General features: G+C 42.2%; 1 protein-coding gene across 1 annotated transcript in view; it reads right to left on the bottom strand.

The window, feature by feature from the left end:
- Positions 1-26720, bottom strand: part of LOC306920449 (tetraspanin-4-like) — a gene marked incomplete at its 5' end in the record, with an annotated part of 200202 nt that overhangs the window by 21833 nt on the left and 151649 nt on the right. The window contains one exon of the mRNA XM_079497206.1: positions 4345-4446. Within this exon, the coding sequence (XP_079353332.1) occupies positions 4345-4446 (102 nt within the window). The remainder of the gene's footprint in view (positions 1-4344; positions 4447-26720) is intronic.

Consider the following 26720-nt stretch of genomic DNA (forward strand, 5'->3'; position numbering starts at 1 on the left):
AAAAAATGAAAAATAAAACATCAGATGTGCTCCGCCTGGCGTCTCCATGTAAACGGGCAAAATGGTGAATCCACAAAATGTGTGACATCATGGACCATGTCTGCTCACGTGGCGTATGTTTATTACATTGGTAAAGAGATGTATTTGAGTTTCTAGTATGAGCAAGCGCTCCCTCATCCCGCTCATTCTAGCAATACAAATGAATGGAGCCACCACGCTGTATTGGTTAATGTAAACAAACAACCATGCGATAGGAAGTAGAACGGAAGTGGTTCCATCATGCATGCGTAGTGCGCCACCGCCACCTAGCCACCTGGCATGCACAGTTGCACACTACAGCGTTTCCAATCAATTGCCCTCATTCTAAATGCAGATAAAAAGAGTGAGAACGCAACAGGAGTTTTCTGTTTTCGCTACAAACCGTTGTCGTCTAAGCATGGCCTCAGTGGAAGAGTAGGGAGAGCACCAGCAACCACTAAAACCATACAACAATAACATACTTCGTTGACTGGGGTGCCTCAGGGGTCTATACTTTGTCCCCTCTTGGTCCCCTCTACAAAAAATCTCTGATGAATAACTGATGTTACAAGGGGGTGCGCACGCTTATCTGACATACCATATGACCGACATGTGGAACACGATCGGATTAAGGTTGGCGAACATGCATTAAGGTTGGCGAACATGTGTTATGGTTGGCGAACATGCGCTGCTCCGTGCTTGCATTATGTTTAGGTTAGGGTTTGAGGTAGGTTGTCGTTGTCGGACCAATTATGTCGAAACTAAAGCCTGTACCCGTTTCGACGTGTTGAGAGCTTGTAGATTTTCTTTTTTTTAAATGTTTGCCTATTCTTTGCCATATTATGTTCCCTGATTATGACAGGCCCAGGATAGAGATACAAAGGTTAAAATAAAGTTTTATTCATTTATTAAATGAAGCCTGAAGCTCAGCCTAAAAGAGGCTGACTCTTTTAAAAGAGTCAGGCTGACTCTTTTACGCTGAGCTTCAGGCAGTCAGGGATGGTACGGCATTAATCTCTGGTCTACAGCGTTCCCTCGCCACTCTATTTAAAGACCTATGCTTCTGCAGCTTAGTGGAATCATGTCAGATTTGTATTCTCACAATGTACATTACTGACAAAAAGTCTACTTTAGGTTTGCCTCAGCTGAAATCCACGACACAGGAATACGCTCTCACAAATGATGGTTTACTAGACCGTTGCCCGCCTGTAGAGCACAGAGCCGGTAACAATGGATGGTGGAGATGTATATCCTGCTGTATATCCGTGTCCCACCCATCTGTCTGTGTCCCTTTTATTGTATCCGTCTCTCTGTGTCCCTTTATGGAGTTCTCCAAATATGGAGTGTTGTGATGTCAGAACAGGCCAGCTCCATATATGGACACTGGGCAGTGGCCCTGTCCAGAGCCCGGGCAGAGGCCTTTTTGGGACGGATCTGGACAGACTGACTCGACACCAGGCACTGCTCCCCCTGTGGTATTGTGGAACGAGTGTGTCGAATTTGAAGTCGGTGTGGTGAACGGTTCTCGAGTTACGTGGATTACAGACGTACAGACGTACAGTACACACACACAGAGACTTGGTGCATTTATAGTTAGTTAGATAATAAGATTATTATAGTGGCAGTGGATTTAAAACTTTTTCATGCTGTCAAGGATTATTAGGCCGCGGACCCCCATTTGAAAATATATGTCAGGGAAGCCCATAAGAGAAGATGTTTACAGCTCTAGCAGTGATTCTCAACCATTTTAATTTCAATTTATATTGTAAAATCACTGATAATTAATGAATAAATGAACAAACAAACAAACAAACAAACAAACAAACAAACAAACAAATAAATAGCTGATCTACAAGCTTATAGAGCTTATTGATACTTGTTGAAGACAGGTTCTGATAAAAGTGTAGAGCATCTGCCCAAAAGTCGGGGGTTATTAGGTTACCATACATTTGAGATGAAATTGTTAAATTGTGAATATCAAACAGAAATATCAAATGTCACTCTGAAAATAGCCGATCTACAAGCTCACAACGCCTCACGCTGCGACACATTGTGAGCTTGTAGTTCGGCTATTTTCGGCACACAGCTGAGTATAAATCAGACATATCAACACCATCACAGCCGGGGAAAATACATTTTAGTCGACTAAATCCATTGTAGATCTAGTCGACTATGACTGAAACTAAATACAAATTTGCTGTTAAAATCAACATTGCAACAGCGTTTTAACGACACCTGGAATGTTGTATGTTTGTTTCTTTCCACTAATGGGGATGTTCTAAGCTGTGATTGGTCGGTTAAAGGCTTAGTGGACTGAGAAACGTTAATTGTCAAAGACAACTGTTTACGCCCAGCAGTAAAGACTGAAGTAAGACCCATTTTAATGCCCTGCTGTGTAAACAGGCTCTTTGTGTGAGCTTCCCTTTGCTATGTGTCTTAATTAAAAGCAGAGACGGTTCATTTACTTTGAAGTCCCAAGGTCTGCTGCATGGGTTGGATATAAATAATGAAAATGCTGGTTATAACTGGATCGTTAACAACTTATTTACATCACTGTGCATGTGGCAGACAGTGGTGGAAAATGTAGGCTACGTACTTGCATTATTTTTTTTACTTAACTAAAAGTATTATTGTATCATTGTCTACTGCAATGTTGAAATACTTAGAATTTACTTGAGTAGAAGTACAAAAGTATTCATATCAAAATGTACTTAAAGTACCAAATGTAGAAATGTACTCATTATGCAGAATGTCCCACTTCACAACTATTTTATGCCTTTATACTCCATTCGGATTCGGAACATAGGCCATTGATGAATCGTTTCCACCCTCTCAAAATGAAACCCTATCATCCCCGTCGTGAGAGTTGGAAACAGGCCAATAGGGAAATTGTAAAACTCACGGGCCAATCACCCGTGAAGTGGATCAAACGATTACAGAAACATTGATGAAGAAAACGAAACCCTGCATGCAACCTATACGAACTAAGACTCAAGCAGACGAAGCATAGGCTACAAGCTAAAGGGACAATGAAGACGCATACCGAAAACCATAAAGAGAGTCGGAAACTTCTATTTCCTAGGTAACCTACTAAATCTACAAAGCAACTAAAGCTGTTAAGTAATTTTAGTGGAATAAAAGTAAAACCTTTTCCTCTGAGATGTAGTGGAGTAGAAGTAGTACTGAAAATTTGAATATATCTCAAAATGTTCCTAATTACAGAAATTGAGTAATTTACTTACCGGTAGTTACTGTACTTTACACCAGTGGTGGCAGTGCTATTTAGGGTGTGCAGTTAAAGTAGCTTATGTAACTTTCAGCTGCCACCATTGGAATAGAATCCTGGACCACTGCACGAGCACGCACATGTTGCTATAGAGCAACATGTTGTGAGCTTGTAGATTGGCTATTTTTGCTGAATGTTCAAGCTAGAATAGAGCTCAACGGTGACCGCCCACTTTTAGAAGGCAGTTTCGCATTAATTCACTCCTTCAATAGGGCCTTTGGGACCCATAGGGGGTCCTATGAGTTACTACAGGGGGTCTGTCAAATATTTCTATGAAAGGGTAATGTTTTTACATGAACCTCTTGAAACCTAGTATTCCAATTTGGAGGAGAATGTAAGACAAAAATAGCAGATTGGCTATTTTTGGCAAAGAGGTTTGTTGTAGAGGGGAAAAAGAGCAGACCAAGTACAGAGTGAAAAAGGTCAAGTTTAGTAAGTATTGACACTTTAAGTGGTTAAATGTCTGAAAATACACATTAAACGACCCCTGCCACAGACATTTCAGAATACACTATAACGATGTCCATGCATGGCATCAAGCCAACCAGCGCCCTGATAAATAATGACCGTGAAACATTTGATTCTCTTCATCTTACAATAAATGCACCACATCTCTGTACGTGTGTGCGCATACGTCTGTAATCCACGTACCTCGTGAACTGTTCGCCCACCAACTTCAAATTTGACACACAAATTCCACACCACCACAAGGAGTGCCACAAGGAGTGCAGTGCCCAGTGTCGAGTCGGTCAGATACACGGTTGTCCGGAACCACCTCAAAAGGCTCTGGTCAGGCTCTGCCAGTGCACCTAACCTGTAGAATTCCCAGCCTCTGCCTCAGCCAATTGATTCCCATGGCAACCCCACACCTGCCGTTTGATTACTTAATTAACCAGTCCACTTTTCACAGTCAGTTTGAACTCTTCAGACGCGCGGGCGCGGATGAAGCCTGTCCTGGACGGGACTTGATCTCCAGATGTAAAAACAAACACACCTCTAGTTCCTACACAGCAGCTCAACTGTATGCAGAGGAATCTTACGTCAGTTTGGACGATCATCCAGGCGTTGGTCAGACCCACATTGCCCTCTGTTCCAAAAAGCTGCAGACCCCGTTTCAGATCCCTCTGGGCGTAGTAGTCAATCTGGGAAAACACACATAACGTAGAATAACCCATTATTGATAAATACCTGCTTGCGTGCCCTTCTGGCGCGTACTTCCAGTTTAACGTAAATCATTTATTTATTTACTTTAACATTTAGGTAGATTATCTTTTAATCTGTGGGAAGAAATGGTTATGCTAGTAACATGGGTGATTTGTGTAATTACAATTTCATGATCAGAGGGATATTTAGTCGGCTAGTGAATTTTTACTGATGTTGCCATGCAATCTACGCATGCGTCACTGTTACTAGTTACGATAGCGTTGCTGTGTTTGTCATTTCTATAGTGAGTACGTAGTTAATGAGCGTGCATTTGCAATATTTATTCCTCATATGTTTATAGTTTGTCTTGCCTTGATGACAGATGCCTGATCTGACACTTGGTTGGATGCTGAAAATAGCCAATAGCCAAGCCAAATAGCCAGCTTGTAGCTTGTAGATCTGTTATGTTCACAACAATATCTCAACACCGAAACCAAACATAAAATGACTTGTCTTCTACTGGATCTCTTCATCCACTAGTAAGTCCTTAACATTTTACCCTACCATTTGTATTTGTTGACAAAATTGTCAATATATTTAGTCATAATAGCATAGCAGTTTTCGTCAGTGAAAAAAGGTAGTCAACAAACATTTTTCGTCATAGTTATAGTCGTTAAAATGAACACTGGTTCCAATGGCCCAAACCTAAGAATACTCTGATAAGTCTGTTCTGGAATGTTTGAAGTCTACCTCTGATGAGTTTAGTTAAAATCTCAAAACATGTAGTACATGCAAACATTGGTTTGAAATCAACGAATCGACTACAACTACCTTCTTGCTAAAAACAGTTCATCCAGTGACCCTGCCCAGTAACTTCCACGGCCATATTTATCCAGGTTGCTGTCCAAAATACAACCCAAGTACTTGACTGTTACTAGTTCATTATCCAACACATTTGTCCCTGAAGAAAGCAGTTTGTCTGTCTGAAGCGTTAACGTTGCTCTTGTCTCTGTGTCCACAATAAGACATTTGGCATTGTGAGTGTGTGGCTACACAGTAAAGACGTTTGGCATTGTGAGTGTGTGGCTACACAGTAAAGACGTTTGGCATTGAGTGTGTGGCTACACAGTAAAACATTTAGATAAGACATTATAACAATAAGATGTTTGGCATTGTGAGTGTGTGGCTACACAGTCAAGACGTTTGGCATTGTGAGTGTGTGGCTACACAGTAAAGACGTTTGGCATTGAGTGTGTGGCTACACAGTAAAGACGTTTGGCATTGAGTGTGTGGCTACACAGTAAAACATTTAGATAAGACATTATAACAATAAGATGTTTGGCATTGTGAGTGTGTGGCTATACACAGTAAAACATTTTCATTATCATTATTCAACACAACCTAGGATTCAGAACAACTATTCAGCCATAATATATTATACTAGTACTTACCCGTTCTGATATACCCACACCAATACAGTGTGGGTACTGTGATGTAATAGATCATATTATTGATGTATGCATTTTGAGGAAGGATTATAGTATAGTATTATATATAGTTGTGAATATACTTGATCACCGGAAGTGGAAAAACAGTACATCATACATAGAAATAAAAGTATCAAACAGTCAATGTCGCGTTTGTAGTGTAGCAATTGCATTAAGGTATGTATGACATCAGAAGTAGCTGGAGACAGTGGACACACACACACACACGCGCGCACACAGCGAAAGTAGTTTGGAAGGTTTACGTGGACTGTTGATGTCAGAAGTGGTGGAAGTCAACATCATAACATGTGAAAGCAGCAGACGCGCGCGTGACCCGTCTGGCTTTGACTACTTTAGACAGGACTGGAGTCACACAGGACATGGACTGGAGTCACACAGGACTGGAGTCACACAGGACTGGAGTCACACAGGACTGGAGTCACACAGGACTGGAGTCACACAGGACATGGAGTCACACAGGACATGGAGTCACACAGGACTGGAGTCACACAGGACTGGAGTCACACAGGACTGGAGTCACACAGGACTGGAGTCACACAGGACTGGAGTCACACAGGACTGGAGTCACACAGGACATGGAGTCACACAGGACATGGAGTCACACAGGACATGGAGTCACACAGGACTGGAGTCACACAGGACTGGAGTCACACAGGACTGGAGTCACACAGGACTGGAGTCACACAGGACTGGAGTCACACAGGACTGGAGTCACACAGGACATGGCCATCTGTAACAGGACTGGAGTCACACAGGACTGGAGTCACACAGGACTGGAGTCACACAGGACATGGCCATCTGTAACAGGACTGGAGTCACACAGGACTGGAGTCACACAGGACATGGCCATCTGTAACAGGACTGGAGTCACACAGGACATGGCCATCTGTAACAGGACTGGAGTCACACAGGACTGGAGTCACACAGGACATGGCCATCTGTAACAGGACTGGAGTCACACAGGACATGGCCATCTGTAACAGGACTGGAGTCACACAGGACATGGCCATCTGTAACAGGACTGGAGTCACACAGGACATGGCCATCTGTAACAGGACTGGAGTCACACAGGACTGGAGTCACACAGGACTGGAGTCACACAGGACTGGAGTCACACAGGACTGGAGTCACACAGGACATGGCCATCTGTAACAGGACTGGAGTCACACAGGACATGGCCATCTGTAACAGGACTGGAGTCACACAGGACTGGAGTCACACAGGACATGGCCATCTGTAACAGGACTGGAGTCACACAGGACATGGCCATCTGTAACAGGACTGGAGTCACACAGGACATGGCCATCTGTAACAGGACTGGAGTCACACAGGACATGGCCATCTGTAACAGGACTGGAGTCACACAGGACATGGCCATCTGTAACAGGACTGGAGTCACACAGGACATGGCCATCTGTAACAGGACTGGAGTCACACAGGACATGGCCATCTGTAACAGGCAGCGCGGCAGCAGGCTTTCTGGTGGCACTGAAAATAGTACTAATCAGGCTTTAACCTTGTTTTTGTAAGTTGAGTACCAAAGTCAATTCCACGGATCCCATCGATCCAGCTCTCTAGTCTTCTGCTGCCGTGAAGCCGGTTACCATTCAAGGGAAAACTTATATGTGCCCTTATTGAAGACTTGTTTTGGATTCACTTGTAAGTGAGGTATTGCATAGTGAAGTGAATATCCCAGTGGTTTAATAATGGTTCCATTATTGTTAATGAAACATAATTAGCTTTCAGCGAGACTCAATAGACAAAACATTCATGTTGTTTACAAAGGCACGCACATCATAGCGATAACTACCTACCCTAGGCGCTGAAGAGAATGTTAAAATAGAACCTAAGAGCCAGCACGCTGAATCATGCTCCATGGGTAATTTAACGTATTAACACCAATAAGATGTTCCAAGCATCTGGCTAAACCTCAAAACAAAAAGGTGTTAATACATTGGATTACGCATGGCAGCCTCCTCGCACTTTGTGTATTATTTCAAGAGCGAAAGACAGACATAATTTGGCTAATTTGAAGAGGCATAATGAAACACAACAAAAGTCACACAAAGGCAGAATAAAGCCTTGTTATTCTGAAGCAGTATTAGGATTCAGCGGAGCTTTCATTTTGACCTGAAACAATACTGTAAGCAACGAGATTGTTACTGCTATGCAATACTATTGTCACTATATCTCCACATTTCATCGTTTTATGTCCTACTTTATACTTTGTTGTACGACAGTCTCGTGAAAAGTATCAAGAATAGCAGATCTACAAAGTGTGACACGTCGTGAGGTTGTACATCTGCTATTTGAGGATGTCTATTTTTACCCCTTTTTCTCCCCAATTTAGTCGTTATGCCAATTAGTTCCTACCCACACACATTTCTGTATGCCGTCACTGCTGTTGTGAACTACTGACTCACCTACCAGTGAGGAGCCCCCACCGTGATGAGATGCTCCGCCCCCAGCCCGCAGAATTACATGCAGTGACAATTATCACCCTCCGGACCCCGCCTGGCTTCCCACCCCCGAACTTAGACGCTCGACAAAGCAGGATGCACTGCGAGCACAATTATTTTACTATTTATAATGTTATATAATGGCATGACCAAAATAGTGACCCCAGGTTGAAAGTGGTCAAGTGTCTGTGGGTTTTATAAATATGGAACCAATGACAATATTAACAAGAACTTGTTGACTAAATGATAACTACATTGGATCCACTTTTCTTCCCTGAAAAGTAATGGTTATGCTTTTGTTGTTTTGTTGTTTTGTTGTTTTGTTGTTGGACATACTAGGTTTCTGCCTGACAGAGACGATACGCAGGGCTATCTCCCGACTCCCGTAATAATCTAATGTTTTGGAACAGACCTACAAAAGAGATCTAGTGAAGTTTCCTCCAGTCCTAGAAAAGAAAGTCATTCCAAAGTGCACTCATTAATAACAAGGAGAGAATGGTGTGAAGGCAGTAAGGCTGACGGCTATACTTTTTAGCCATGTATTGATGTTATCCCCGGGATTTAAGTCACCCTTTAACTACACCCAGGCCAGTCAGAGACGGCCTATCAATTATTTATATGGAGGGATACAAGAGGAAAGCCGAGAGGAGACAGACATAGACGACGAATGGATGGAGAAAAGACTAAATGGAGAGAGAGACGTATTGATCGCACGGAGAGTTAAAGTAGAAAATATCACCAGCAAAAGGACAGAGAATATTCAAAAACAAATGAAGGGCAATGTGGTTTATATGACTATGGTCATAATTCCAATTATAGCAGAAGGCCCCTTGGTTCTTCTCTGCTGCCGACTTCTATTGGCACTTTTAATCTCCTTATCATAGTGTTTTAAATGTGTGTTTTTTTTTCAACCCGGTGTGTGCTTATTTTGGGGCATTTCATTATAGGCAAAAACGTCAAAAATCAAATAGCAGGTGTAGGCCTACAAGTATTGCAGATGTACAAGCTCACAACGTATCTTTTGGTCATTTAAAACAAGATTTCCTTGTTTTGTCTTCATGCAAGAACAAGGCTTCTATTATAGCATGCCAACTTTCCAAGAATAGAGAGCTCTGAGACAAAACATTGCACCATATTATCATTTCAGTCAGGACAACTCAGGAATGGATAAAATGAGCAATATATATTATGGTTTGGCAATGAATTGGAACAGCTTTATAGGTACTCCGATCAAGCGCACCAGTCCCAACTATAGGGACTCCGAATCCCCCGTACCTAAACATATAAGATCCAAAACGACAGGTGGTAGCTGGGGTGGAGGAGGGCGAGCAGCAAAAGTTTAGCAAACAGCAGCGCAGCAGAATCAGTGTGCAGCAGCAAGCAAGCAGGATGAGCAGTGCAAACTTCCAGTTTAAATAGCCGGTATGAAGCTGGAATGTGTGTGATTGGATGTAGTGAATCATGTGAATGAGAACGTGATGCTGAGACGGCCCAATGAAAGGCCGCCGGGCGCCGGCAACTGCACCGAGTTTCCTGACTGAACTTGCTTTGCGCATGTCTGCATGTGACTGGTGCGATGCTCTTTAATATGCTACAATACCTGTTTTCAAACTCCTTCCACCTCCACCAACCCTGCCTCCTCCTCTGCCATTTAAGAAAAGGTATGATTCTGTAGATACTGATATGATAATAAACCATAACCATATAAATTAACCCTTAAGTTGTTTTAGTGAAGTATATCGACATTTGCCATGTTATTCTGACAGTGAGTAAAAATGAATGACCTATGAAATTCTGCTACCCAATAGACCCAACGTTGTAATATTACAATATAAAAAAAAGAAAAAACGCTATATATTCTCCAAAGTACTCCTACAACACCATCTGAATGGTTGATTTTTTTTTTGCAAGTAGAAATATATCCAGGTCTTGCAGGGTTAAGACTGAGGTTAGGGTTAGCGACCTACAGTACGTGGCCGGTTAAGACTGAGGTTAGGGTTAGGGATAGTGTTAGTAATCGGTTGGACTAACGGAACGTCGGAAAAATGACCTGATGCATAACTCTGTGATTCTAACTCTCAGGTTCTGTGTCATGCTTGTGCAGGGCATCTGTAGTAGCACAGGAGCAGAGTCACGCCGCCAAACTGAATGCAATCGCATTGCAATGAACGGTAAATGGTTCCTCCTGAGGCTGAAGTGTCTAACTGAAATAGTGTCTGCCTGGTGGAAACCTCCTATGTCGTCGTCGTACCCCCTCCCCTCCCCCAAAACTAGTTTTTCAGAAAATGGGGGGAAAAGAAGCTGTGTTCCATTATTTATTCGCCATTTGAGTCACGGAAAAAAATGAAACCAAATGGACCCGTAACTCCCGTAACGAGTTAAAGATCTAATAAGGTTTACAGACTCTCCAGCTAGGGGACAACCTGGAACCCCCTCAAGGACCACTGGTGGTCCCCGAACCACTGGTTGAAAACCACTGATAGATTGTTTGTTTGATTGATTGATTGATTGATTGATTGATTGATTGATTGATTGATTGACTGAATATATTAGTCAGAAGTGTAAAAAGCATGTGGTACTACAGTCAGACGGTAAGGCTAAACACAAAAAAGGCCTGATGGGGACATTTGGATCCAATGTTGTTATACAGTATAGTCACACACTCTTGGTAATACTATTCATTGGTTCAAATTACGTATGAAACCCTCAGACTTTCACTTTCAGCATTTTTCAGAGATAGTGAAAATAGCATGATTTATAAGCGCACAAACTTATATAGATAGCTTTATTTTTCAGTCTTGGAGGGCAATTATTTAAAAGGGGGATTGTTTTTTGTTGAAAAATAAAGATACAAGGTTTCTGCCTGACAGCAGTGGAAATAAAAAGTGATCCAATCTGATGTGGAGTGGGGAGACATTTCTCCCCGCGGCTTAAAGCCAAGTCTTCATCTCCCTGATTTATTTTCCAATTGTTAAAAAGCTGGATTTGAACACCATCCATCCATCCAGTCCATACATAGTTACATATACCCTCAAAGCCAGGCTCCGTTCCATAGATTACATCCACAGTCCATACATACCCTCAGACAGTCGGCTCCGTTCCACAGATCTGTTCCATCACATGCATCACACCATACAGCTTTGAAGTTTAGACTTCATTTCACGGCGGTGTCGCACACCAATCTACGAGCCCACATTTGACTATTATATTCATATTATATTCATATAAACATACTTTAGATCATCACAGAAGGTCTCTACAATATTTTTATATAGTTTATTTTATGGGCCCTAGTACCAAAAAAAGAAAATCCCCAATCAATCACAAATCTAAATCATTTAAAGAAATATATTATTGCTTGAGACAATAGGTCGCAGTTTACTATGAAAACCTGCATTTCCCGCCAGTAATGTCCCGCGTCGTGTCACACCTCGTATATGCCTCCATATAATGAAGAACATGACACATTTGAGTATCTGCTACTTCAATAGAGCGTCGCAGTCCCACCCCCTTTCATGACGACGCCAGGCCCAGGAAATGATTCCCAATGCATTTTTCCCATAGACATTTCAAAAAGGATTTATTTAAAGACGGTTACGCCGCGGACAAAGCCAACTCGAGTCGTGACAACTCATGACAACAAATACAATATTTTGGACCAAACAAATAATTACAAAGAAGAAAAACAACAAAAAAAGTGTTGTAACCTGCCGTTTTTTTCTTTTTCTTTCTGTCACGACAAGAGTTGGCTTTGTCCGTGGCGTAAACGTCTTTAAATAAATACTTTTTGAAATGTCTATGAAGAAAATGAACGGAGAATCATTTCCTGGGCCCTGGTAGGGGGCGGGACTGCGACGCTCTATTTGATTGAATCCTGAATCCTGAACAGTTCTCGACGTGAGGTTTCCGGCCGACAGAGACGATATTCTCTTTGTATTTTTGATTCTTCATTCACCGTGATGAGTGAGCGCGTCAGGCACAAAATTCTCTGCAGCTTCACCGAGGTGATTAATTTATAGAAAGAGGGAAAAGTCCTTTCGGGGGTGAAGTACTATACTCCTTTAAGTCTTTGCTACAGCATGCTTCCCCAAGCAATTTCAAAGAAGACTTTGAAGTGGTCACCAGCAAATCCTTTACCCGGCCGCTCTTATCAGCCAGGAGGTTCCTGATTACAATCTCACCCGAAAATCCTTATCCCTGCTCAAAACCAATTCCGTTTCAAAATGATATTTCCTTTTATTACTTCCTTTGGCTCCGACTGTATCTGGGGTGGCGTAGGGGTTACAATCACGCACCCGCCTGGCGCCACCACGGACAAACAGGAAGTGTAGCCCAAAACCTGTAGTACATGTTGTTGCTGTCGAGCAGAAAACTCATATCTCCATATGTGACTTTTTTTGATCATGGCGTCATGACTAACTGTTCAGGAGAGGAGAAAACTGATATTTGTTTTTATCCAAAATGAGTTAATAGCACAGGCAGACTCTTCACATACTAGAGCATGTCTGAAATAAATGTCAGAGCTGAAGTCGACATGTATATGAAATAAATGCTTAAACATGTAGCTAGGTGTAATGTTAGAGTCCACAGAAGTGAACCTTTCAAGCCTCTTTTCTCAACTCGCTGTTTCTCTGCAAGACATTACTCTATAAGCCATATCTCCAAAACTGGTGGGTCAAACTGAACCAATATCAATTTGAAGCTATGTTTCCCTGCTTTCACATGACATGAAAAACCGAAAATTAAAAAAGTCCAATGACTACAAGCTCACAACGTGTTGATGTAGATCAGCTAGTTGAACCATTTAAAAATGGTTTTCAAGATTGTAAAATATGGCAAAGATGTTTAGGGACAAAGGGTAAGGCGCGCCCAAGATAGGGCCATAAGAGTCCCTTCCTAGAAGTGGAGTTGAGTAAAAAATAAATAAAATTGAAATCACCAGTCGGGTTAAAAAAAAGGGGGAAAAAGTACAATACTCAAGTACCCCCGCCTCCCCCCCCCCCCATAACACTTTGACTTCGGCCTGATGGCCACAAGTGGTATAATTACCTTGTGCAGGGCCAGAATTGGGGAGATTACTACTCAAGTGCTTCCGTTTCCCCCGCTCGGAGGCGGCTCGCAGACCATTGTAAGAAAAGGCTAATTTGTTAGAATTAGCTCACGCTAGCTATCTTTCTCGAGAAACGTTTATATTTCGATCGAGATGCGATGAAAAATCTGAAATCAGATCAGAACCTTGGATGTCTGATCAGCACAACGGACAGCGGCATAGTTTTCGAGTTAAAGGAGAATTCCATGCTAGAAGGCTTTCTTTATTTGTAGTTGTTACGTCCTCACCAAAGAGGTCCAGGTGTTATTTTGTGCAAAAGCGCATTATTGGCAATTTCCCCTAATATAAGCCCTCAATGGGGGTTGTATTTTTGTGCTAATTCGCTTATTTCCATCGAAATAAGTAGTAAAGTGTGCCGCTTGGGATACTATTTACATTATGAAGAGAGGATATATAAAAAAATATATATTTTTGAGCGATGGAAATAAGTGAATTAGCACAACACCCCATAGCCCCATTCAATTCAATTCAATGCAATTCAATTCAATTAATTGAGGGCTTATGGTAGGGGAAATAGCCAATAATGCACTTTTGCACAAAATAACACCTGGACCTCTTTGGTGAGGACGTAACAACTACAAATAAAGAAAGCCTTCTAGCATGGAATTCTCCTTTAAGAAGATAGAAGATCTTGTAGATCCTAATTAGAACAGTAGTCTACGCATGCGTGAGCACGTACCGTGCATGCAGAGGACAGCAAGGCGTTGCCTACATACCAACCGGCTCAGGGCAACAAAAAAGAAAATTCAGTGGTGCCGTTTCAGATCCATACTGTACAAAGCAATATAAAACCAAATCAATCGCAGACAACAGATGGCTATTGATACACATATATATACACGATTACACGTCAATAGCAGCAGTGTGTTAATCAGTGGTTCTCAAACATTTTCTGCAACACAAGATTTGTGTTGTTAAACTGTCCACAAAAATATTACACATTTCACTTTTTTAGGTTTAAAGTTGTCATGTGGCCTATTGTAGGTATACGCTTCTTTTGAGTTTGTTTTGGCAGATCCACGGTTGCTCATTTCTCTAGTAAAATCTGAAAACACTCACTGACATCCGTGCAGAGAGGTCAGAGGTGAACAAACAGTACAGGAAACATGCCTTTAATGTGCAGTCAGTGGACCTCCGAAGACTGACCCATACAGGTATATAGTGTCCAGATTAAAGCTGAGCTAATCGATCACAGTCAGCGCCCTCATTCGTTATCCAGCCTTTAATCAGTGGCTGATTAATTAATACTCTGCACATGATGTGAACAAACGCGCCCAGCGGACAGTCAATGACCTCACACAGGGGAGGCAGTGAACTGCTGCAAGTGAGGCTAAGCAAGATTAATTGATTTGCCTCTTACACTTTATACCCCTATATATACACTTAGCATCCCCAGGGCTCTCTACTATAGGATTGCTTCCTTTTCCCCACTCTCCCCATTTTCTACTATTTTCTATTAAAATAGCCATTGTACAATGAATCTACGTTTGTTGAAATGTGTTTTTGAGCTTGCAAATCTGATAAATCTGACTACAGCAGGTGTAACATCTCTAGTGCATAATGCGTGAGCTGTTTACATGCGACTTCTATTTCAATGAATCTGACATCTTGTATGATGTGGTTGGTCTTGTATTCTAGGGCAGTGGTTCTCAAACTTTTTCAAGTCAAGGAACCCGAAAATGTAAGATTGGTTCATTGGTAAAACTATGTTAACCTGCCTATCCCAACATAGATACAGTACATGCAGTTTATACAATTGTTGCCATTTTTACTCGGAAAATACTTGGTATACATCATCTGTCCAATTAACTAAATAAAGCCACCCTCGTAAAGCCAGCAGTCCAGTGTCCAGTACATCAGATCATTTCTCTCAACAAAAGGTGAGAGAATTGACTGAATGTAGGCCTACTTCAGTGAATGTCATATTATTAAGTATGGAAATGCATTCATATTTATTCATATTTATTTATAGGTGTATTTACAGAGTGTGTTTTGATGCACCACTGCTACCCCTAAGCCCCCCCCCCTCCAATGTTTTCTCTTCATTTGAATTCAACCTCCTTGTAACACAGATTACATTTATACCGTCTCTGAAATTCCACAACATAGTTGTCTACTTTCCATTGTTACACATCCTCCCCCCCCCCCCCCCCCCCCCATGTCAAATAAGCACACTTTCATAACCCCTGATAGAAATACAGTACGTCTTTTAGCAATATAATAACAATAATTCAATAATTATAATGAATGGAAGCTCTTCACCCATTTGCAATGCATTTACATAATTGGTCCTCACTAATGCTCTTTAAATATGGTACTATGTCTGTTTACGGTGTGATGTTGATGTTTGCAGTAACAATATGATTAGGCTCAAAGTGCTGCTATTGAATATAATACGATTTCCTCAACCTTAAAAGTATACTCAGTTGTTCTAGTAAATTATAACAGTGAATTGTTTGCTTGATAAATAAATATAGACTTACAGTATACAAAGATATCAGATGTACTTATACCAAAGTAGCATAGCAGATCTACAAGCTCACAACGTGGCATGCTGTGATGTTGTCAGCTTGTAGATAGTCTACTTCCGTTGTACACAGACTATAAACTAGAAAAAGTGCCCTTCTGGGCACAGGTCTCCACCAGGAGGATAGGAGTGTGTGTGTGATGTTTGGCAAAATGTTTAGGAGCAGTGTGTGTGTGTGTGTGTGTGTGTGTGTGTGTGTGTGTGTGTGTGTGTGTGTGTGTGTGTGTGTGTGTGTGTGTGTGACGCGGCTTGGCCTGTTTTAGCGCCACCATGAGGCTGATTTGAAAACTGTCAAGTGGCATTTCTTCCAAAGCCTAGTGGGAATATGCATGCACAGTTTCACCACAATCGGAGTTGAGTAGTTGTGGCGGTTTGTACAAAACGGGTACAAAGCGGGCTACTCCTGAAAAGTTTAAAAGCCAATCGTAGCAAATGAGGGTGGATTATGAGAAATCAAACAAACCCGTCGTGATCACATGACTATGGAGAGCATGTGTACCGATTTGCGTGAAATTTGGATAAAATCTGAAGGAGTAATATTAGAAAATGTGTTTTACATATGTCGGCCTCCTGGTGGCGCTATAAAGAGCAGATGTGAAAAATTCCAGGCAAAGGTTTTTCCTTGGCCTCTAGGTAGTTGGCATACAAAGTTATCCACAGATCCGTGCAGTTAGAGGTAAAAACACTTTTCGGCCAGTTATTGCGCCACCATGAGGCTGAGTTGAAAATGTTCATGTGGCATTTATTCCTCGGTCTAGTGGGAATGTGCGTGCACAATTTCACAGAAATCACACGATGTGTTCATGATTTGTAGCATTTTGTTTGAAACTGAGGACTCCTGCGAACTTTGGAAGCCAATCTTAGCCAATCAGGATGGAGTCTGAGAAATCTGAAAGACCCGTTTCGTTGAATGGCTCTAGAGAGACTGTGTACCCATTTGCGTGATGTTTGGACAAAATCTGTAGGTGTACTGTCCAAAAACTTGTTTTGCACAAAGCGGCCTCCTGGTGGCGCTATAACAGGCCGCTCTGGAAATTTTGGGGCAGAGGTTCATCGTTGGCATCCAGGGAGTGTGTGTGCAAAATTTGGCATCGACCGGGTTAACGGTGCCGGATATTAGCTGTTCACAGACGGACGGACGGACGGACACACGGACGGACGGACGGAGTGCAAAACATACTCTCTCCCCATGCCTTCGGCCTGGTGGAGACAATTAAGCATTAAGTGAATAAATGATCTGGAAATGAGTGTGTTTCACATAGGTATTCATATACTGTAGTGCCTCTGCCTCAGTCATAGATTCATTCTTTATTTGTCCATGTCCCTAAGCAGCCATCAGGATTCAGAAAGAAAAATACATAAGCCAATCATCGCTGTCAGGTAGAAACCTCTTATCTCCATATTTTAACATTTTGTGGTTTTAGACATGAGGTTTCCACCCGACAGACAGATCACACAATACATTAAACACTAGACATTATACATTATGTCTAGTGTTTGGCTCCCGGTCGCTGCCCGCACAGAATACAAAACTCTGATGCTGGCATTCAAAGCAACCAAAGGCATGGCTCCCCCATATCTCACAAGTATGATCGTACCCTACAAACCCTCCCACTCACTCAGATCAGCCAACACAGGGAAGCTGGAGGTACCTTCACTAAAAACGCTGGGACAACGCTCCACACGTCCCAAACTCCTCTCCCTTCTGGCTCCAAAACTATGGAATGGACTTCCCATCACAGTCAGAACTGCAGCCTCACTCCCAATCTTCCGCCGTAGTCTGAAAACCCACCTCTTCAGACTCCACCATGGCCCGTAGCACTTGCCCTAGCCTAGCCCCTTAGATAGCACATTATGTAGACTTACAGTAGATAGTATTTTAAACAGACTTATAGCTTGTTACGTAGACAGCTCTAGAATTGCACTTTATGTAGTCATATCACTTTATAGTACACATGTATAATATATTATATAGTATAGTATGTATAGTTTACATAGATACTCCACTGTTACGTTCTTAGTTTACGCATGATTCATGATAACTACTTTGTATATATGTGATGTATGCCATGCTTTTGTTATTGCTTAATGTAAGTCGCTCAAGATAACTTTTGAAAATTGGAGCCACACGCTCATGCTCAATGTGTTGCGACGCGTTTGTAAATCGGCTATTTCCAAATAGCGTAGTTGCTTCTTTTGGGCTTGTTTTCATAGACCCGGTTGCTTATTTATCTTACACAATCTGGCAACACTGCTCTTAAATTGGCAGCCGAGTAGTGCAGCGCTCTTCAGCTGCACTGTTCCTTCGTCTATCCATAGATTCAAAATAAATATATATAATTTATATCTCCTGGATCATGCAGGGGTGTAGCTTGCCAATTAGATGTAGTTGGGTGGTGACTGGTGAGTGGTAAATATACAAACTACACCGCATCATGTTCTGTAATATTTACAGAGAATAAACAAACTGGCTCAATATGTATCAGACACCACAGTTTGACTTGGCCATAGTCATTTTTTAACCTTTTTTATAAAAATTTCTCCATATTCCTTGAGAAGTCTACTTTCATTTGATGTATCTGTCATAATTGTAATTTCTCCCAATCTAACGATATCAAGTGAAAACATAACGTTGGGTCGGCCGATGTTGGTCACATTGCGCATGGTAAGCCCTATTATACTCCCCCCATGGTAAGCCCTATACTCACCCCATGGTAAGCCCTATTATACTCACCCCATGGTAAGCCCTATACTCACCCCATGGTAAGCCCTATACTCACCCCATGGTAAGCCCTATACTCACCCCATGGTAAGCCCTATTATACTCACCCCATGGTAAGCCCTATACTCACCCCATGGTAAGCCCTATACTCACCCCATGGTAAGCCCTATACTCACCCCATGGTAAGCCCTATACTCACCCCATGGTAAGCCCTATACTCACCCCATGGTAAGCCCTATACTCACCCCATGGTAAGCCCTATACTCACCCCATGGTAAGCCCTATACTCACCCCATGGTAAGCCCTATACTCACCCCATGGTAAGCCCTATACTCACCCCATGGTAAGCCCTACAGGTATACTCACCCCAGTTCCATTCCATCCCATCTGAAAGACTTGTGCACTCTAGGGTTAGGGTTGGGGTTTCCGATCTGAAAGACTTGTGCACTCTGTGGCATTTCAAAGGCTTATTATCCTTTAAGAATCCAATGAAATAAAATAAAGGTTTTTCCATCAATTAGAACAGAAACAAATGAAGTGAGTGTGTGCGTGGATCTCTTCCTCGTTCTTATATGACCTAGAAATGACCTGGAAATGACCTGGAAATATCTTAATATGTGATAATAATTTTACTATAGTCAGCATTTTATTATTCCGGTTAAGTGTTAAATGAATCAGACATAATTTAATACATGTCACCTGTGTGTTTACGTGTGTTTGCACCACCCAATCACTGCTACAGCCGCTGAGCCGGGGGAAAAAGCGACAGATACACTGCACTCTCCTTCGTCTGTACTGATTTTAAAAAAAGCATATCTACTCGATCATGCAGGGCATGGTGGTCGCTTGCCAAAAAGAACATGAACCGCAGCCTCCGCAGGTCTGCTGTGCGTAAACATGGAGCTGCTGCTGTCTCTGTGGGGACTTTCTTTCTTCATCTCATTTAAATATACATTTAAATTTAAACAACAAACATGTTTGGCTCAGCATAAACTATATAGGCCTAACTTTAGCTAACTTGACATATCTTTTTATATTTTTTATAATTTGATCACATCATCCGTTTAGTACGTTGGCTCGGGCACTGTCATGACTGGATCCAACAATGCGGTAACGTGAGTCTACAGTAGTTAGTCTAAAGTAGACAGTTAGTCTAAAGTACAGTAGGCTACTTCACGCTATATTGACCAGTGTTCCTCCTCCCGAGGCCCTTAATAGCGTTGTGCATAATGCCGGTGCAGCCGACTTTTAAAGGGAATGGCACCCGCCACGCTGATTGGGTTGATGGAGGTGACGCCCAAAACACACTCATGAATAATCCAGGAGAGTTTTAAGCATAGCGCCATGGTGCAGAGCGCAAATTACCACACCAATAACAGCAAAATGGCATTGGTCACGCCTCCGCGTCTTAAGTTATACATACAAGACCTATAATTAAGACATGCTTAATAGGGGCCTTAGCCTCAAACTGCTCCCGATGAGCATGGTTGGTGGCTTGGCTGCCTCCGCCGTGCTAAAATAAATGCACCATTTACCATTTATAAATGCTCCATTTATCATGTCCAGCAGGGCTGGTACAGTAGTAATAAAATGTCATATTTGAAAGGCTACAGTAGCAAAAGAGGCACAGGCTGATCATAAAGCACTTAAAGCAATATTTCGTCTCAATGGAGTGGAAACCTCATAATGTCCAAAGCTGTTACTTTTCGGGATTCTAATTCAAAAGTAGCAGTATCGACACGCTCAAAATGGGTCACACGTTTCAAGCTTTCAGATCTGCTACTTTTGATGCTTTTGTGTGACGCTGTAGTATGATCAAGCAGGGCGCTGATTTAAAAAACTAAAATCACACCCGTGTGAAGTGAGGGGCGCTCTTACCATCTTACAACATCAATTACAACATAATGTTTGATTAAGCAACGGGTGCTAATGTCTGTTTTAGTCCTCAAAACAAACATTACATTTCTCTTTATTGTCTATGGCGTTTTCTTAAACAAGCATCTAGTGCCCCTCAAAAACAAGAAAGTTTAGAATATGGAGATATGAGGTTTCTGCCAGACAGCAATTATTTAACAGCCTGGCTCCAGCCCCTGAATGGCTAGCACCTCAGGGTCAGGGTCTGATGCTGGTTTTCTCGGTTGAAAATCTAACCGGCCTGTCGCCTCATAGCTAAAAGGTCCCAGGTTCGATTCCCGCCGGGAACACTGTGGGCACTGGGAGCGTGATCCCTCCGCAGCGTCAGTGCCCATACCCTACTGTAGGTGGGGTTGGCGAAAGAGCCAATTTCTGTGTGGAGTTTGCATGTTCACTCCGTGTCCACTAGGGCAGGTACCCTCACAAAAAACATGCAGTAATCCTGGTCTCTATACTGCCTCCCTCTGGTCAGCCAGGGCGCCTGAATGAGGGGAAAGGAACTGGCTGGAATAACGCCAGTCAGGTGATAAGAGCAGCCTGCTAATGCATTCAAGGAAGCATGAGCACAGTTCGGGGCTCTCCCTAGGTTGGCAGAGGGAGAGTAGCGCCCAGGATTACAGAATAGGCAATTGGCAACAGGTGAAAAATGGGTTACAAAATAGTGGGATATAATAATAATAATAATAATAATGAATCTAATCTATAAAATCTAACCGGCGGCCCGGCACAATCAGGATCGAGATAATCCAGTATGAATCAATCGTCAAAGAGTCCCACTTTGACCATGCCCCCCTCTCAGAAAACAGCTGCGCTGAGAGGGCTTTCAGACTGAATAATGGAGTGAAGCGGAATTAAAATTAAAGCTGAGTGTCAGGCTAACGATTTAAATCATACTTGAAATATTTAAAGGACATCTCCTGTGTTTTCACTAATGCTCATATTTCGGTGCCATTTGTGTCCCAGAGGTGGACTGTGGATGGTTCCAAAATGTCTGAGGTGATGATGACATCACCACATATGATGTCACAATAATGGGTGGTGATGACAACAGCTCAGACAGTCTGAGGAAGGGTTGGAAATGTCACCTTTGGTGTTAATGAAAACAGAATACCTTTGGGGCTGGATGGATTCAGTGTGCAAACTGGCTGACACCGATAATAAGCCTCTCCAACATCCTACTATAAATGCACCACATCTCTGTATGTGTGTGACTGTGTGACTGTGTGACTGTGCGTGCGTGCGTGCGTGCGTGCGTGCGTGCACTCCAGAAGTGTTCGCTCCACCGACTTCAAATTTGACACATGTTTTCCATACCACCACCACAGGGAGTGCAGCCGGCCTTGAGTTGGCGGTATACACCGTTGTCAAGAAACACCACAAAAGGCTCTGGTCAGGCTCTGCCAGTAGACATAATGAGCCTAAGTCCCCTCACCCATATTCCCAGCCTCTGCCCAGGGCTGGACTGGGACAAAAAATCGGCCCAAACAGGCCCACCACAACCAGCGTGCAGATAGCAGAAACTCTACCGCCCACTCCGTTGAGGCACACACAAACAAACAAGCCCTAATACCACCACTTTTACAGAACAACATAAATTATACAAACCAACAGACAACTACACAACCCTTTGTAGAGGGTTTATTTGTCACTGATACAGGTACAGTGAAATTATCATGATGGCACTGGCAGAATGGCAGCACGCCCGGACCTTTCCTGGTGGCCTGCCGCCTATTGGCCTGCCTTTTTTATCATGGCGGCCCCCTACGGCCGCGGCCCACCGGGAATATGCCTGGTACGTCCTGTGGCCAGTCCAGCCCTGCCTCTGCCTCAGCCAATTGATTGCCATGGCAACCCCACACGTGCCATTTGATTACTTAACCAGTCCACTTTTCACAGTCAGTCACTCTTCAGACACAGGCAGACAGACAGATACAGAGATCTCCATATGGGAGACAGGCAGACAACGGGTATGACAACGGGTATTGCATACTAGGTTCCCAACTTGCATCGTTCCCAAGTAGGCTGGTGGCTGACGGGCACAGGTCTATTGCTGTACATACTTAAAATAGATCGATCGATTGTGTACCGGCTTGAAACCAATGTAGTATAATTGAAGTTCATACTCATCGATATCACCAAAAAAAATAGGTTGTATAGACAACTTTCAAGCCAGTGGGTCGGAGAAACACGAACATTGTTCATGTGAAATAGTATGTTTATGATTATTTATTGAAATTATGAGAATCGCTATGTAGCGCCTGGTCTGGGTGGGGTGAAATCCAGCAGCAGCATCCCTCACAACCTCCCGCGGTGCATGTATTTCTCGGGTCTGAGTCTGCCCAGACCTCGCTCGCCGCGGATCGGACCAAATCTCCTGGTTACATCAATATCGTTCATGTGAAGTGGTTTGTTTGTGGACTTTGTGCTTATTTGTTGAAATGTGTTGAAGGTGGACTTCGCTATGGTGAGTCACCACCACCCCCGGATGACCGTCAATGCCTTGGTTGAATCTACCTGTGCAGAAGGGAGGAATCGTCGGTGCGGTGGTGCTTGCTACTGCGGTAATGTCATCCGGCACTCGTCATGTTCCCCCGGGCGGGGGAACATGACGATACCAAGGGTTCGCGAGAGACAGATGATGTCACTGCAGTGTGCTGAGAGGCGCAGAGCATAATACCGACATCATAGCAATTTTGATTAGGGATGTACCGATGAGACCGATTTGGCCGATATCGATATCCGATATAATTAATTGCTGTTATGGCCGATAACAGATATTACCGACGTCAATATGATCTCATTCTGTATTAAAAAAAATATATAATTATTTTGGCAATTCCGAAAAAAGGTTGAATTTAAAAAAGCAATGCATCTTTATTCCAAAACTAGAGATGCATGACCGAAATGTTGGCTCATATCCCAACATAAACAGCTTGAATGTAGTATTTTTTTTTTAAATGTTCCAACTATTGACTCTTTCGAAAGCTTCCCCAGAAAATAATAATGTGCAGTCTTCATCATCACAAAAGGCTTTCTCAGGCTTTTCTTAATTTATTTTTCAACATAATTATAATAAAATTAAATGTCTGCTAAATCCGATTTTACCGAAACCGATTACCGATTAAATGGTTTAAGGCCAATATCGGCCGATACCGATGTGTTTGCCGATTAATCTACCATCACTAATTTTGATCATTACAATGAATAAGCGTGAACAAAGTTGTTCACATGAACAATGCTGTTCTGGCTGCGGCATATACACCACATATGCCACAGCCAGAATATATATTTTATATGCACACGACATGCACAGATTACAAATAAAAGCCACTGAGACATTGAGCCACTTCCTCATTTACGTGTGGGACCACGGGACTCGTGTGATACTTGCTATTATGCAAGTTACCCTTAAAAAAAAGAGGGAAAAAAAGATATTCCATAGACATTCAGACTTTTTTAATGCCATATTAGCCATTATGAGCGCAAACTATGACTTTCAAACTAGGAAGGGTATGGCCCGGTCAGCCTGCAATGACATGCATAAGATCTGTAAAGTAAAAAGTAAAAAATATTTAGGACGACCGGTGAGCCGATTCTACTCTATGGCTCCGAGACATGGACACTTTCAAAGAAACAAGAGAATCGGTTGGATGGCACTTACACCCGCCTTCTAATGAGAGCGCAAAATTGGAAGAGCTACCCATTGACTAATCTAATATACGGCAACCTTCCTCGTGTTTCTTCACTGGTCCGATCCAGAAGAGCGCAGTTTGCCGGCCACTGCTACAGAGCTGACAATGAGGTTATATCTTCCCTTCTTCTCTGGAGTCCTGCCTCAGGGCGGACCAGAGGTAGAAAGCTGTCGTTTCCCTGATGTCATCGCTAGGAACACATGCTTCAGTAGTAGGCAGGAACTGGGGGTGGCAATGAAGGACCGGTGCTTCAGTAGGCACTGGCAGGAACTGGGGGTGGCAATGAAGGACCGGGAAGTCTGGCGTAGCATTGTGGAATCCATGATCTCGACTGCGGTCAAAAAATGCGCACAGCGCACAGGTTGGGAACCACTATTCTGAGGTAGATTGGCATTTAAAAATGGAATAGATGGGACTGGCCTTTAGTCCCTGGAGAAAAGCATTCCTGTTCCTCTGAATGAATAATGCAATACAAAAGATGATCGAGTGATTTATCATCACAACCCTAATGTCCTTCAGGTGGTCATGTGACTTTAACACACAGCTACTGTACGACAAGCCAAATTAAATTATATTGTTATTGTTGCTGCCAGGGCAGAAACCTCGTATCTCCATTATGTAGACCTTTCTTTAATACAACAGTGTCGCACAAAAGTAGTGGAAATAGCAGATTCGAAAATTGTTTTTTTTTAATATAATTTAATTGGAAATAAATAAAACCGGTTTTGGGCATACAGTTGGAGGCCATCGATATTGTCCTTTTCTTTTTGCTGAGGTTTGCGTGATCTGCGCAAAAGGACTTTTGGTGTTTTAAACATTATGTTATAATTTAGCTATTGAAAAATAGCAGATCTACAAGCTCATAGCGCGCCACCGAGTGGCGCGCTACGAGCTTGTAGGTCTGCTATTTTTGAAAAATCGTGAAAATATTTATATTTAGGATTTAGAAGGATTTTTTAAAATTTTGAGGTCAGGCCTAAATGGGTCAAATGATAAGGGACAATATCGGTGGCACCCAACTGTACAAGGTTTCCACACAGCAGAGACCACTTGCTTTGGCTTCCCCTGGTTCCGTGCATAATGTGTTATCATGCTGGTTATCATAATGGTTCAATTGGATTTCATTGGAGTCCATTTTGTGATATCAGTGGACCCTGATGAGGGCTGTGTTTCCATTTGTTGTCTTTGCCTAGCAACTAAGCCATGGATAAATAAGTAGTCACAGAATATTTATATCCAGTACGATCGATCCCCCGACTGTTGATAAACACACAGGTTTTCTCTGTGCTTTGGCGATGTTTTATTTATTTTATTTTATTCTATTTTTTAAGCTCCCATGCGTTCAATAGTTAGGATCCGTTGAAAATACCATGATGACTGACGCTGAAGAGGAGCAACACAGAAGCAGAGACAAAAATACATTTCAGAAAATCCAATAATGTGGAAGCGGACGGCAGCTGATTATTATTATGTGATTTCCTGGTTTCAATGAGAGTAAAACGGTAACTCGTAGGTTAGCGAAGAGCGCTATCTAGCGTAAAAAAATTAAAAACACAAAAGATGTCCAAAGTCATCGTTGGCAGTGTGGGATTTGGGGGGGGGAAACTCTCCAAAGAGCACCTGTTTCAGTTCCTGACAATCACGGACTCACACAGCACTCCCTAGGCTCTCTATAGCATAAATGTAGTTAACCTATGCCAGCCCCTGCGTCCTTGAAGAGAATCAGTTTCCTCCCCGCTGCAGCCCCATGCATGCACACACTCACTGCAACCATTTGCTAACATTAGCATTAGCGCACACTGTTTACCTGTCGGCAGAAACGTTGCCAACTATTAGATTTTCAAATAAGGGACACCTTAAAAAATTGGTGTCCCTTATTAAAAATTGGTGTCCCTTATTTGAAAATCTAATAGAAAAATTGGGTCATTTCCGGTCAAACCCCCCCAATTTCAGGTCTAAATTACGTTAATCAATTACATTAAATTAAACAACACAGTACAATCTTTTGGCTTCCAGTGACCCCACATTGTTTCTTCAGGAACAATATTTATAGTTGTAATATTGTAATTGTAATATAATATTATATAATCATTAATTATATAATATAATTATAATTATAATAGGCCTACATGTCAATACAGGTCAGGTAGTATTTGATATTAATTATTAATTAATGAGCTGTTTGAGAGTGTAAAAGTGCTATATAGTATGCATTATTTTTATTATGAATAAATATTAGTCATTACATGTACTTTAGTTGATCTTAATGGTTTAAAAATATCACGGTGTATCAGTGTTGGGGTACTTAATTACATTGACCATTTAGCAGTATGAAATTGAC

Source organism: Electrona antarctica (assembly GCF_951216825.1).
Source record: "Electrona antarctica genome assembly, chromosome: 3".
Taxonomy (NCBI): Eukaryota; Metazoa; Chordata; class Actinopteri; order Myctophiformes; family Myctophidae; genus Electrona; species Electrona antarctica.